This window comes from Rhinoraja longicauda, chromosome 6 (assembly GCF_053455715.1).
Source record: "Rhinoraja longicauda isolate Sanriku21f chromosome 6, sRhiLon1.1, whole genome shotgun sequence".
Classification (NCBI taxonomy): Eukaryota; Metazoa; Chordata; class Chondrichthyes; order Rajiformes; family Arhynchobatidae; genus Rhinoraja; species Rhinoraja longicauda.
In genome coordinates, this window is record NC_135958.1 from 69,212,078 (window position 1) to 69,227,616 (window position 15,539).

The 15,539-nt window shown below is 45.9% G+C and overlaps 1 protein-coding gene across 7 annotated transcripts in view; it reads left to right on the plus strand.

Moving 5' to 3' along the window:
* The window catches only part of bahcc1b (BAH domain and coiled-coil containing 1b), a 303,723-nt gene that overhangs the window by 232,243 nt on the left and 55,941 nt on the right, over positions 1-15,539 (plus strand). For all 7 annotated transcript variants that reach the window (XM_078401266.1, XM_078401265.1, XM_078401267.1 and 4 more), the window contains 4 exons: positions 1,202-1,560; positions 11,481-11,579; positions 12,769-12,898; positions 14,736-14,853. In XM_078401266.1, the coding sequence (XP_078257392.1) occupies positions 1,202-1,560; positions 11,481-11,579; positions 12,769-12,898; positions 14,736-14,853 (706 nt within the window). The remainder of the gene's footprint in view (positions 1-1,201; positions 1,561-11,480; positions 11,580-12,768; positions 12,899-14,735; positions 14,854-15,539) is intronic.

The following is a 15,539-nucleotide window of genomic DNA, read 5'->3' on the forward strand; positions in this document are numbered from 1 at the left end:
AGTTTGGAGAAAGGGATTCACTTTGGTGAAGTCTCTTTTTTTTTGTCCACCATTGTGCACAGGGGCAACTTGCAAATCAACATTTACACAATAGTCAATAGGTGCAGGAGGAGGCCATTCGGTCCTTCGAGCCAGCACCACCATTCAATGTGATCATGGCTGATCATTCTCAATCAGTACCCCGTTCCTGCCTTCTCCCCATACCCCCTGACTCCACTATCCTTAAGAGCTCTATCTAGCTCTCTCTTGGATGCATTCAGAGAATTGGCCTCCACTGCCTTCTGAGGCAGAGAATTCCACAGATTCACAACTCTCTGACTGAAAAAGTTTTTCCTCATCTCAGTTCTAAATGGCCTACCCCTTATTCTTAAACTGTGGCCCCTTGTTCTGGACTCCCCCAACATTGGGAACATGTTTCCTGCCTCTAACGTGTCCAACCCCTTAATAATCTTATACGTTTCGATAAGATCTCCTCTCATCCTTCTAAATTCCAGTGTATACAAGCCTAGTCGCCCCAGTCTTTCAACATAATGCTGTATTAACCCTGAATTTCCCTCACGATATTTTTCAGTGTAGGTGACCAATCCCCCACCACGACAAACTACCCAAGTGAGTCTCAGAAAACTATTATAGATATGTTCCAGTTGGCAGACGTATTTCAAGTCAAGTCCAGAGTATTCAATCATCATTTGCACCAGGATTGGAACTATGAAATTCTTACTTGCTGCAGCTTTATAGGTACATTAACTCAACAACACAACAAATGAGTATACGCCAACCAATGACATACTAAATTATCGGTTATTCCATATAACCTATAATAATATATACAATTTATTATTATTGTATATAATATATATTATTATAGTATTATAATATATTGTAATAATATGGTTACATTTATATAATGTGGTTATTATGTAATAATGCAAGTTAAAGTGCAGAAGGCAGCCTTATACAAAGCCCATGGTAGTGTATCTGTATCTATCTTGACGTATAATCACTGTCACTGGTTGTTGCATACGTTATTGTGGTGCTGAGGTAGTATTGTGGTTAGGGGTGTACAGGGTGGTGCAAGAGCCTGAGGTTTGATGGGGGGGGGGTAGCTGTTCTTGAACCTGGTGGTAGCAGTTCTCAGTAGCTTCCTACCAGTGCACCTTGATTCCACTGAATTGAGACCAGATGGGTTTCTCCCTTCCAGGTATCCTTGGATTGCCCAGCGTGGACGGGGACGTGAAGATCAAAAAGCGCCCCATCAAACACAGCCAGGACGCTGGCAGCGCAGTGAAGAAGAATGAGAGGCTCCCGGCAACGAAGAAGAAGGGACTGAAGGCAGTGGAAAAGAACAAAAAGCTGAAGAACACAAAGGGGGGAGCAGAGGTAACAATCTGGCGCCGATGTGAATCTGACCTTCGGCCACTACTGCACAGGGAGAGGTTATTTCCCAGCGAAGCCTCTCTACCTGCAAAACTACCATCCAGAACACAGGCCAAGAAAGTCACACCCAACAGATGTAAAAACGTCACCCGCAAGAGCAAGCTGCTGCAGGCTACTTTCAAGGTAGGTTGTGAGGAAGAAACATTGTGATCCATTTCTGTCGCCCATTTGTAAAAGCCGTGGCTCCGGGTCTTTTACTGATTCATCGTGTTAATCCTGAAGGTTTCAATAATTGTCTGTTTTTTCTTACAAAGCGGTGTTGTCCTTTCAACAGTTCTAGTATCACCACCGGCTTCCACTCTTCTCATTCAAACCTATGGGATTTGCCTGATATTTTCCTTTGCACGCTCCACAATCAGCCCAGGACCCTGGCACTGCTGAATCATGCTGCAGCTGGCACTTGTATAGAAAGGAACTGCAGATGCTGGTTCACACCAAAGATAGACACAAAATGCTGGAGTAACTCAGCTGGTCAGGCGGCATCTCTGGATAAAAGGAATAGGTGACGTTTCGGGTCGAGCTGAAGAAAGAAGGGTCTCGACCCGAAACATGATCTATTCCTCTTCTCCGGAGGTGCTGCCTGACCAGCGGAGTTACTGCATCATTTTGTGTCTATCTGTGACTGCTACTTGTTCAAAATGGTCAATGGTGAGCTAATCAATGAGCTGTTAGCACATCTCTAAACATCCCAGAGCAATTACACCATCTTTCACCAGCAGGTAAAAATGTAGGAAGGTGGATAAATCACTTGGGCCTGGTCAGGTAGATTCAAGGACACCAGGAGCTAGAGAAAAAATTACAGGAGCCTCAGATTTTAGTTTAGTTTAGAGATACAGCGCGGACACAGGCCCTTCGGCCCACCGGGTCCGTGCCGACCAGCGATTCTCGCATATTAACACTATCCTACACACACATGGGGCAATTAGTTTACATTTACCAAGCCAATTTACCTACATACCTGTACGTCTTTGGAGTGTGGGAGGAAACTGAAGATCTCGGAGAAAACCCACGCAGGTCACGGGGAGAACGTACAAACTCCATACAGACAGCACCTCTAGTCAGGATCAAACCCGGGTCTCCGGCGCTGCAAGCGCTGTAAGGCAACAACTTTACCGCTGCGCCACCGTGCCGCCCTATGATGAAAAGATGAAACAAATGATTCATTGTTAGAAATGGGTGAAGTGCTGGAAGTGTGGAGGGTGGCTAATGTGCAAGAAAGTCAAGAGTGTTTTATTATCAAATGTCCCGAAATGGAACAATGAAATTCTTACTTGCAGCAGCACAACAGATATGTAAACATAGTCCTCTGCAAACACCATAATAAACAATAATAGTGCAAAGATAAAAACGATGTCTATGTAGCCCATTGCAGTCCATGTAGTTCGGAGCTTAGTTGGAGCTTGTGATGTTTATTAGCCTGATAGTTGCAGGGAAGAAGTTGCTCCTGAACCTGGACATTCTGTGCAGAAGAGCTGGGAAGAGAAACCTGAGAAGTATAGACTAGTAAGCCAGATATCTGTGGTTGGAAAGTTACTGGAGAGGATTCTGAGGGATAAGATATACGTCCATTTGAAAACACAGGGGCCCAATGGGGACGGTCAACAATGGTTTGTGCAAGGGAGCTCATATCCCGCTACATTGATCGATCTTTTTGGAGAAGTATCCAAGAAGATTGACGAGGGCAGGGCTGTAGACATCTGTATACTAAAACTCTCGTTTGTTTGTTTATTTGTGATCGAACTACAGCCAAAACGGTACAGGATAGCTTGACAATTTTAGGCCCACCTTACTCACCGTCATCGCTTTAATGGTAAAGCAAGTAGTTTTATTGAAATCGGTGTTATATTTTTAGTTATTCACATTTTAAAGTTTAAATCTATCTCCTAAGGACGGAGGAGGGAGGAAGGGAGGGAGGGGGAGGGAGGTGGGGGGGAGGGAGAGAGGGGGAGGAAGGTGGATAAGGGGGGTTGAGGGGGATGGAGAGGGGGAAGGGGAAGTGGGGAGAGGAGGGGGAGGGTAGGGAGGGAGGGGGGAAGGAGAGGGTGCTGCACCAATGCAGGAGAGGTTTGGGCCCAACGGGTCCACTTGGTCTAGTAGTCGATAAACACGACTTTTAAGTGGGTCGCTTGGCGGGCTGCTGTGGAAGGTTAGATCACATGGGACGCAGGGAGAACGAGCTAACTGGATACAGAATTGGCTAATCGTTGAAAATGGAGGGTGGTGGTGGAGTGCTGTTTTTTTCCGACTGAATGCTTGTGACTAGTGGTGTACCTCAGGGATCAGTGCTGGGCCCATCGTCATTTGTCAGCTGTATCAGCAATTTGGATGAGAATGTACAAGGCATGATCAGCGCATTTGCAGATGGCACCAAAATAGGTGGCATCGTTGACAGTGAAGATGGTTTTCCAGAATTACAGTGGGATCTCGATCAGCTGGGCAAGTGGGCTGAGGAATGGCAGATGGTTTAATTCAGATAAGTGTGAAGTGTTGTATGTTGTGAAGTCAAATCAGAGGAGAAACCTCGCAGTGAATGGTTGGGCCCTGGGGAGTGTCGTAGAACAGAGAGATCCAGGAGTACAAGTACATAGTTCCCTGAAAGTGGCATTGAAGGTGAAAAGGGTGGTGAAGAAGGATTTTGGTACGCTGGCCTTCTTCAATCAGGAAATTGAGTATAGAATTCGGAAAGTTATGTCACAGTTGGTGAGGCCACACTTGGAGTTTGGTGTTCAGTATTGGTCATCCTGCTAGAAACATAGAAAATAGGTGCAGGAGTAGGCCATTCGGCCCTTCGAGCCTGACCGCCATTCAATATGATCATGGCTGATCATCCAGCTCAGTAGCCTGTACCTGCCTTCTCTCCATACCCCCTGATCCCTTTAGCAAAAAGGGCCACATCTAACTCCCTCTTAAATATAGCCAATGAACTGGCCTCAACTACCTTCTGTGGCAGAGAATTCCACAGACTCACCACTCTCTGTGTGAAGAAATGTTTTCTCATCTCGGTCCTAAAAGACTTCCCCCTTATCCTTAAGCTGTGACCCCTGGTTCTGGACTCCCCCAACATCAGGAACAATCTTCCCGCATCTAGCCTCTCCAACCCCTTAAGAATTTTATATGTTTCTATAAGATCCCCCCTCAGTCTTCTAAATTCCAGCGAGTACAAGCCCAGTCTATCCAGTCTTTCCTCATATGCAAGTCCCGCCATCCCAGGGATTAATCTGGTGAACCTTCTCTGTACTCCCTCTAAGGCAAGAACGTCTTTCCTCAGGTTAGGAGACCAAAACTGCACACAATACTCCAGGTGCGGTCTCACCAAGGCCCTGTACAACTGCAGCGGAACCTCCCTGCTCCTAAACTCAAATCCTCTTGCTATGAATGCCAACATACCATTCGCTTTCTTCACTGCCTGCTGCACCTGCATGCTTGCTTTCAATGACTGGTGCACCATAACACCCAGGTCACGTTGCATCTCCCCTTCTCCCAATCGGTCACCATTCAGGTAATACTCTGCTTTCCTGTTCTTGCCGCCAAAGTGGATAACCTCACATTTATCCACATTATATTGCATCTGCCATGCATTTGCCCACTCGCCTAATCTATCCAAGTCACTCTGCAGCCTCCTAGCATCCTCCTCGCAGCTAACACTGCCACCCAGCTTCGTGTCATCCGCAAACTTAGAGATGTTGCATTCAATTCCCTCGTCCAAATCATTAATATACACTGTAAATAACTGGGGTCCCAGCACTGAGCCTTGCGGTACCCCACTAGTCACTGCCTGCCATTCCGAAAAGGACCCGTTTATTCCTACTCTTTGCTTCCTGTCCGCCAACCAATTTTCTATCCACCTCAAAACTGAACCCTCAATACCGTGTGCTTTAAGTTTGTACACCAATCTCCTATGTGGGACCTTGTCGAAGGCCTTCTGAAAGTCCAGATATAACACATCGACTGGTTCTCCCTTATCCACTCTACTAGTTACATCCTCGAAAAATTCTATAAGATTCGTCAGACATGATTTGCCTTTGGTAAATCCATGCTGACTTTGTCCGATGATTTCACCACTTTCCAAATGTGATGCTATCACATCTTTAATAACTGACTCTAGCATTTTCCCCACTACCGATGTTAGGCTAACTGGTCTATAATTCCCCGTTTTCTCTCTCCCTCCCTTTTTAAAAAGTGGGGTTACATTAGCTACCCTCCAGTCCTCAGGAACTACTCCAGAATCTAAAGAGTTTTGAAAAATTATCACTAATGCATCCACTATTTCTGAGGCTACTTCCTTAAGCACTCTGGGATGCAGCCTATCTGGCCCTGGGGATTTATCTGCCTTTAATCCATTTAATTTACCTAACACCACTTCCCGACTAACCAGGATTTCCCTCAGCTCCTCCATCTCATTAGACCACCGGTCCCCCGCTATTTCCGGCAGACGGTTTATGTCTTGCTTAGTGAAGACAGAACCAAAGTATTTGTTCAATTGGTCTGCCATCTCCTTGTTCCCTATGATCAATTCACCTGTTTCCGACTGCAAGGGACCTACATTTGCCTTAACTAATCTTTTTCTCTTGACATATCTATAAAAGCTTTTGCAGTCTGTTTTTATGTTCCTTGCCAGTTTTCCCTCATAGTCTATTTTCCCTTTCCTAATTAAGCCCTTTGTCCTCCTCTGCTGGACTCTGAATTTCTCCCAGTCCTCTGGTATGCTACTTTTTCTGGCTAATCTTGGAAAGATAGCCTTAAACTGGAAAGGGTGCAGAGAAGATTTACGTGAATATTGCCAGGACTCCAGGCCGAACCATGGGAAGAGGTTGGGCAGGTTAAGACTTTATTCATTGGAGTGCAGCAGCATGAGAAGTGATCTTACAGAGGTGTATAAAATCATCGGGAGAACGGGCAGGGTGAATGCACAGTCTTTTTCCCTTCAGAACTAAGGATGTAGGTTTAAGTTGAGAGGAGAAAGATATATTAGGAACCTGCGGGGCAATGTTGGTCAGAGGGTGGTGAATCTGTGGAATTCATTGCCACAGAAGGCTGTGGAGGCCAGAGTCAATGGATATTTTTAAGGTGGAGATTGATAGATTCTTGATTAGTAAGTGTGTCTGGGGTTACGGGGAGACAGCAGGAGAATGAGGTTGAGAGGGAAAGATAGATCAGCCAAGGTTGAATGGCGGAAAAGACTTGATGGGCCGAATGGCCCAATTCCGCTCCTACGACTTGATGTGCATATTTTCACGCAGAGGGTGGTGGGTATATGGAACAAGTTGCCAGATGAAGTAGTTGAGGTGGGGGACAATTACAACATTTATCTGAAAAGGTGCATGGATAGGAAAGGAGCAGATGAACTAATAAGTAGCTTGTCCCTCTGTCCCTGTAGCGCCTGTTATTTTGCTCGTTGCGTGGATGTGACGTGCCCTAAGGTGTTCCTATCTCTGTTACAGAATTGTGCTATTATTGGTGTGGAATTTTCCCTTTACCCAGCCTGCAGCAAGTAGGAGGTTGGCTTAAACATCTCACTGCCTATGTCATCCTCATGACTGTAGAGGTATTCATCCCTGGCTGGACAGTTTTTTTTGAAAGCATTTTATTAAAATATTTATTTGGTTAACACTCCTGCTGCTCCATACACAGAAAGCTGAGATGTCATGGTGAACTGAATCATGTGCTCACATACTTGTGGTAGATTTCACCCCATATCACCATCAACATATTTCCGCTTAGATAAATAAGCTTGAAGAACAGTCAATATTGAGTTGACAATCAGGGGAGCCAGTGTGAAGGCGTTGAAATCGGATCAATCGCTGTCACACCAACAAAACATGTGACCATCATTGAGAACATGAAACTTGCAGGCGAAACACTTCAAATGCTTCATTATTATAAAAAGATTTTTTTCTTCTTCTTGGTTGGAATGGACGAGTTGGGCCGAAGGGCCTGTTTCCGTGCTTATGATTCTACGACTCTAAAGTGGCGTCATAGTGGCGCAGCGGTAGAGTTGCTGCCTTACAGCACATTCAGCGCCGGAGACCCGGGTTCATTCCCGACTACGGGCGCCGTCTGTACGGAGTTTGTACGTTCTCCCCGTGACCGTGTGGGTTTTCTCCGAGATCTTCGGTTTCCCCCCGCACTCCAAAGACGTACAGGTTTGTAGGTTAATTGGCTTGGGTTTGTATACTTGGTATAAGTGTAAATTGTTCCTAGTGTGTGTAGGCTTGTGTTAATGTGTGAGGATCGCTGGTCTGTGCGGACTAGGTGGGCCAAAGGGCCTGTTTCCACGCTGCATCTCTAAACTAAACTAAACCAAACTAAACCCTCGGCTTAACGGACCCCTTTATAATGGATTTTGCTTATGGTGGATGGACCTGCCGACAGCACCAGTAACTTGCACCACCTCCCCAGCCACTTACACCCCTGGCTAATAAGGTGCACCTTCGAGCTCCACTTCACCCAATGCGCATTCTAGTTGTTGCGGCTGTTGTTGCGGCTCACGTTGTAGGCCGTGGGGACAGTGCTTTCTCCAGGCCAGGTTGACGCGGCTTTGTTGTGGCTCACGTTGTAGCCCTTGGGGATAGCGTTTTCTCCAAGCTGCTGCCACCGACAGGACGTGTTCGGTCACCATGGGCTCCCTCCCCTCTCGTCGGCCACCGCTTCTTCCTGTCGGCCGTCGCTTTGTCGCGCTGCCCTCTCCAGCGCCGCCTCCTCCTCCTTCTCCCCCCCCCCCGAATCACCCAAATATTCCACCTTGGAGGAGAGAGTGGCGGAGTGGATAAAGCGAGGGGAAGAGGCGGTGGTGGAGTGGGAAGCGGACAAAACAAAGGCCGACTGGAATAAGCGGCAGCGGACGAGAGGGAACGGAGCCGCACAATGACTGAGCGTGGCCTGTCAGTGGTAGCAGCCCGAAGAGATAGCCGGGCCAAGGGGCTACAACGTGAGCCGCAACAATGGTCATGTCAACCGGTCCCTGCGGTGGGTGGAGAGAGCTCGCTGGTTGAGACCAACAGCATCGGCGTCCAGTGTTAACACCAAACGACACAAAGTGCTGGAGTAACTCAGCAGACTGAATTAGTCCCGACGTCAGCTATCCATATTCTCCAGGAATGCTGCCTGACCTGCTGAGTCACTCCAGCCCATTATGCATTAACCATTATCTGCAGTTCTTTGGTTCAACTACATACAATGGTAATACCTTACTTGGTTCCTTGGATATAACGGACAATCAGCAATAATGGACATCATGGTATTTATTCACAAAGTGCTGGAGTAACTCAGCAGGTCGGGCAGCATCTCGGGAGAGAAGGAATGGGTGACGTTTCGGGTCGAGACCCTTCTTCAGACCCAAAACGTCACCCATTCCTTCTCTCCCGAGATGCTGCCCGACCTGCTGAGTTACTCCAGCACTTTGTGAATAAATACCTTCGATTTGTACCAGCATCTGCAGTTATTTTCTTATAATGGACATCATGCCCCACACCCCACCCCCTCCATCGTCCATTAGAATGAGTGGTTACTGTATTTCCAGTGAATAAAGTTCTACCACCAGATAAGTATTTTAAAGCTGTGCTCATTTAAAAATTGTTTTTTTTTAAAGTGACTGCAGTGTTAAACCACATGAATGGCAATAGGAAATTTGATTAGGCAGCTTGTGTGGGGCACCAGAGGAGAGAGAGAGCCAGAGTTAATTTTTCAGGTTGTTGCCCTTTCATGATTCTGTATATGACCCACATTTTTTGATTTGATTCACATTTGTTTCACATTTCCTACATCTGTAATATTTAGCTTTCAAGTCACCAGACATGTGCAGAACATTTAGTTTAGATGTCGGAGGATAGAAAACTTCCGTCTGAAGGAGGATCTCGACCCGAAACCTCACCTATTCCTTTTCTCCAGAGATGCTGTCTGACCTGCTGAGTTACTCCAGCTTTTTGTGTCTACCTTCGATAGAAAACCTGTTCCGAATACACCAGGGTACCAGCCATAGGCACGAAAAATCCACCACACAACTTACATGGGCCATTAAACCATGGGCTCTCGACCCGAAACGTCACCTGTCCATTCCCCCCGGGGATGCTGACTGACCCGCTGAGTTAATCCAGCACAGTCTTTTGCACACAAAACATTTGCTCTTCGTCTTTAATTTAGAGATACAGCACGGAAATAGGCCCTTCGGCCCACTGGGTCCGCGCCGACCAGCGTTCCACGCACATTAACACTATCCTACCCCCACTAGGGACAATTTCTTTACATTTACCAAGCCAATTAACCTACAAACTTGTACGTCTTTGGAGTGTGGGAGGAAACCGAAGATCTCGGAGAAAAACCCACGCAGGACACGGGGAGAACGTACAAACTCCGTACAGACAGCACCCGTAGTCGGGATCGAACCCGGGTCTCCGGCGCTGCATTTGTGCATTCGCTGTAAGGCAGCAACTCTACCGCTGCGCCACCGCGACCGAGATTTGATTAGAAATGTTGAGGATGATTTCTGCATAGATCTTCTCACCTCATATCAGCATGCCCGAGAAATTAAATTGCAGCAGTCTATCAGAAATATAAGCAGTATATGGACATGTGAGTTAGATTTTCATAATGGATCACACCCATTATTAGAATTAGAACTAGAAACTAGGAACTGCAGATGCTGGATTACCAAGGAAAGACACAAAGTGCTGGAGTAAGTCAACGGGTCAGGCAACATCCCTGGAGAAGATGGATAGGTAACGTTTGGCATCGGGACATCACCTGAAGAAGGATCCCGACCTAACCCGCTGAGTTGCTCCAGAACTTGGAGTCTTTCATTATTAGAACCAGCTCCAGCATATGCTTGATATATTGGAAACTTTTCCAATGTGGCAAACCTTTTAATCTTTTTACCTTAAGTGTTACTTCTGGTGAAAGGAGACTGAACAGTGAGAATGAAGAATAATTAACTATCAGCATTCAAATGACTCCAGAATGTAACCTGTCCAGTACTGAGAGAAAATTTGAATGGTAACAGATGAATAGAATTACATTGATTTATTCACAAAATGCTGGAGTAACTCAGCAGGTCAGGCAGCATCTCGGGAGAGAAGGAATGGGTGACGTTTCGGGTCGATACCCTTCTTCAGAATTACATTAGAATCATTAGTAGAATTACATTAGTGTTTATGCTCTGCTAATGCTGTTGCAGAAGGAATGAGGATATTGTAATTTCTCAATGAAGCCAGTCCAAGATCCATCTTCTTTGTCTACCATCCCCACTCTTTGCTTCAACAACAATGGATGAGTTGTGTAACCTTGGCAATTAGTTTCTGTCTATAGTTTAGATCTGACCCAGAGATGATGCAAGGACTACCCAGCATTGAGGCGCTTTGGAAGCTATGGCTCTGTGGTCACCACTTTCTTCCACTTTCATGGCTCTTCCGTGTTTCTGTTCAACTCTTTATTAGAATTTGTGCGCAATTGCTTCTGCAGATGGAAGAGAACAGGGCATGGAAATACAATTAGAATTGCAAATATTCACTGCTCGAAGGAGGCCCAGAGGTGGAACTGTAGACTTTAACAGTGTGACTGAATGGGTTTCCAAGCCAAATTGGGGCACTTTCCGACAATGGCCATTTCACTCAATTTCCGAACCTGGGGAATGCAGCAATAGAAGAACCATTGAGCTGCTTGGATCATGGCTTGCACTAGAATTTATACCTGCTGGCTCTGGAGAGGCAAAAAGGTCACGGGCTTATGGTGTGCATAATTTTGCAGTCTACATTTCTTCTGGGGGGGGGGGGGAGATGGTTATTGGGTTGAGTATATGCCATTGCTTACCAATTTTTGCATGCACCAGTTTAAGCCAAACAGTTTTGTTGCGACCTAACCAGCCAGTTGCTTCAATCAAAGGGCGTGGAACAGATCCTATCCACATTTACTTGTATCTAATGGCTGGAGATTCAAAGGAATGACAACATATTGACCCATCCTCGAACAAAATTTCTCTGTGCTTGCAATTTGGCCTGAATTTGTAATTGATTGCCTGTACTGACTCCAACACTTCTGTCTCTCTAAATTAGAAGGCAAGTGGACTCTGCATCTCACAGAAAAGAACAAATTCCACTGACTACCAACGCAATCGGCTGAACAAACTCAAGAGCAATCTCCCTGTGAAAGAGGTGAGCAGACAGAGCCGGCACACAGAGACACTGTGCAAGCCGCTTCAGCGAATGATTGTCTTGGCCTGACGAAATAGAAGCTACCTTGTATCTACATAAAATGTACACTTGGAAAACACTGGGTGCGTTATTGAGGATCACTGAATAAGAACTGAAAATCCTGATTCATAAGCGATAGGAGCAGAATTAGGCCATTCGGCCCATCATGTCTACTCCGCCGTTCAATCATGGCTGATCTGACTCTCCCCTTCAACCCCATTCTCCTGCCCCATAACCCCTGGCACCTGTACTAATGAAGAAGCTATCTATCTCTGCCGTAGAATAACCATTGACTTGGCCTCCACAGCCGTCTGTGGCAAAGAATTCCACAGTCTCAATCAATATTTGAACGCTGACCTGCCATTTTGAAATGCACAAAGCTGATTCTGAAGGAGATAGCAAAAGTTTATGAATTTACAAAAGTAACATTTTTTGGCCGAGGAGATGACTTTTAGGGATATGCCTTAAATGAGGCAGCGTGGCAGAAAGCGTTTAGAGAGGGCTTGGCAAATGGGGTTGGAGCAGTTAGATTCAGGATTGCAAAGAGATCTGTGATGGATGTAGGATGGAAGATATCGTGGGAGGGAGGATGAGAGCATGAAGGGAGGTGGAAAACAAGCGTGGACATTTTAATGTTGCAAAACCCAGCAACAAGTGTAGATCAGCAAGGAAAAGAGCAATAGATGATCAGAGCATGGAATGATTTATGGTAATGACAGGAGTGTTTGCTGGGCGGCATGGTGGAGCAGCAGTAGAGCTGCTGCCATACAACGCCAGAGACCCAGGTTCGATCCTGACTGCGAGTGCTGTCTGAACGGAGTTTGTACGTTCTCCGCGCGACCTGCGGAGTGGGTTTTCTCCGCGATCTTCGGTTTCCGCCCACACCCCAAAGACGTAGGTTTGTAGGTTGATTGGCTTGGTATAAATGTAAATTGACGGTGTGTGAAGGATGGCGTTAGTGAGTGGCGATCGCTGGTCGGTGTGGACTCGGTAAGCGGAAGGGCCTGTTTCCGCGCTGTAACTCTAAACTAAACGGAACCGCTGTACTGATCGCGGGAGGAGTGATGTTCACTAATATTCCACCCACAGAGCTGACATGAGAGATGAAGTGAATGTGCATTTGTGAAAGCTTTATTCTCGTTTCATGCAGTCAAAAGGCCGAGCTGTCAGCAAACTGTTGGAGAGCTTCGCAGCGGACGGTGACTTTGCGTTTGATGATGACAGCAGCTTCTCTGAGGAAGATGCAAATGCCTCTGTGAGCTATTCAGCAGAATTGTACGGTAGGGACTTTACTTTTTATTGTGAAATGCTGCATTAGATGGTGAATCAAAGCAGGACTGAGCAACCTATTAGCCGATGATGTTTCAATATCGAGCTGGTGCTTACCAGAGACATTTGGAAGACGGCAATGAGCCAATAGACAATAGGTGCAGGAGTAGGCCATTCGGCCCTTCGAGCCAGCACCGCTCTCAAAGTAGGCAGAGATGGAGCACACCAAACATTTTATAGATCAGAAACACTGCACGAAACAAAGCCATTCATTATCAGTAGGATAACGGTACTTATAATGGTGCAAATAATGCGATCATATTTTAGTTAAACATTAGATCCACAAGATGTTTAGAGGGGCAGTAAATTGCAAGATCCAGATATTTGAACAGATTTTAACAATAAAATGTTTCACCGTCCTTATTTAGTTTGCCTCTTCTCAGCTCCATGCACCTTGCTCAGTCACAGAGCGCCACAGTGGCACATTTTAGGTGGCACAGTGGTGCAGCGGTAGAGTTGCTGCGTTGCAGCATCAGAAACCCAGGTGGGTCCTGACTACAGGTGCTGTCTGTACAGAGTTTGTACATTCCCCCTGTGGCCACGTGGGTTTTCTCCGGGTGCTCTGGTTTCCTCCCCGCTCCATAGATGTACAGGTTTGAAGGTTAACTTGCTGGTCGGTGCCGACTCGGTGGGCCGAGGAGCCCCTTTCCGCGCTGTATCTCTAAAGTCTAAAGTAAACTTAAGTTCACTTTTTCTGGGTCATGCCACGCTTTTGTTGGAAGGCAACCCACACCTGAGTGACAAACATAGTTCCAGCGGGGGATGAAGATTTGCTTTTGTTAAAGACAAGGCACTAAAAGGACATTACGAACATAATCAATACAAGTAGCTAACATTTCCATTAATCTTTCCTCTCAAAAAGAAAATCAAAAGCAAACTGGCATTATCGTAGTATTTTTTGCTCATATTTCCTTTTGGCATGAACTTTTATTGGAAACAGTTTTTGAAAGTGGAATAAAGCAATTCTTTATAGCAAACAAAGACAAATCAAAAGAGCAGCAGAATGGCACAGCTGGTCGAGCTGCTGCCCTGATAGCAGCAGAGACCCGTGTTCGATCCTGACCTTGGGGTGCTGTCTGTGTGGAGTTTGCACGTTCTCCCTACGACTATGTAGGTTTCCTCTGGGTGGCGTGATCACCGGCCACATCTGAAAGGTGTGGGAGTTTGTCGGTTAATTGGCCTCTGTAAATTGCCCCCAATGTGTAGGGAGCGGAGGAGAAAAATGGGATAGCATCGAGCTAGTGTGAACATCGATGGTCTGTTGTTGACTCGGTGAGCCGGCGGGCCTGTTTCCACGCTGTATCTCTAAACTAAACTAAAAAGCAAATGAATCCAATAAAGATAATTCCACGGTGACACAAGGAATTTCTGATGTTGGAACCTTGAATAAAATACAAATTGCTGGAGTAACTCTGTGTGGTCAGGCAGCATCTGGGAGGGAATGGACAGGCAAGGTTTTGGGTAGGGACACCACTTCAACACAAGGAACCACACATGATTGTAGTGTCATTCCAATTGACCTATGTGGTATTTATGCATTATTTCCCCTGTAAAATACCTCAAATGTGTTTATCTTTTTCATCAAAACTTCATAATTAAATTTTTATTGAGACAGTAAACTTCTTTATTGCCAAAATAATCTTCTGGCCATGAAAATACTGGTCAGTTCCAGAGCAGGAAGCATCAGTGAATTCAGACATCCACCATATTAAGTCTGTACTTAAATAAAAAAAATTGAACTACATTGAAACAATCTAAAGAATGATGTTGTTTATTCTTTTCTAACAGTTCCTCAGTCATGTGCCATCAGTAAAGAAGATCTTAAAGAAGGACTTCGCATTCTCATACCAAAGGAAGACAGACTGCTGTACGCGGGAAGTGTTAGAATTCTTCAGACACCTGACATGTAAGATATAGATTTTCTTTAATTCTCTCACACAAAAATAAAGTAAATCCTTGGGAGCATTATTTTTGACTTTGCACTATTTTGCACGATTATTGTTTATTTATTTGTCTGTGTAATATATATTATAGGGTAGGTGGGGAGGGGGAGGGGAGGTCCCCCTCCCTCCCCCCCTTCCCCCCTCCCCTCCCCCTCCCTCCCCCTCCCCACCTACCCCCTCCCCTCTCCCTCCCCCCTCCCCTCCCCTCCCCCACCCCCTACCCCCTCCCCCCTACCCCCCTCCCTCCCCTCTCCCTCCCCCCTTCCCCCCTCCCTCCCCCCCTCCCCTCCTCCCTCCTCCCTCCCTCCCCCTTCCCTACCCCCCACTCCCCTCCCGGTTACAATGGAAACCCTACGAGGACGGGCCCAACGAGCACACTTGTGCTAGTATATTATATATATTACATTGTGTAATATATATAATATATATACATATATTACATATATATAGGAAGGAACTGAAGTCACACTAGCTTCTCGTTTTCTCCCAACAAACAGCTAACAATGGCCTGTTTCCTTTATCATCGTTACCTTGTTGCATATCTTTCATTCATTGTTCTTTATCTCTCTGATTCATCGTCTATATCTCTCGTTCGCCTTATCCCTAATCAGTCTGAAGAAGGGTCTCGACACGAAACGTCAACCATTCC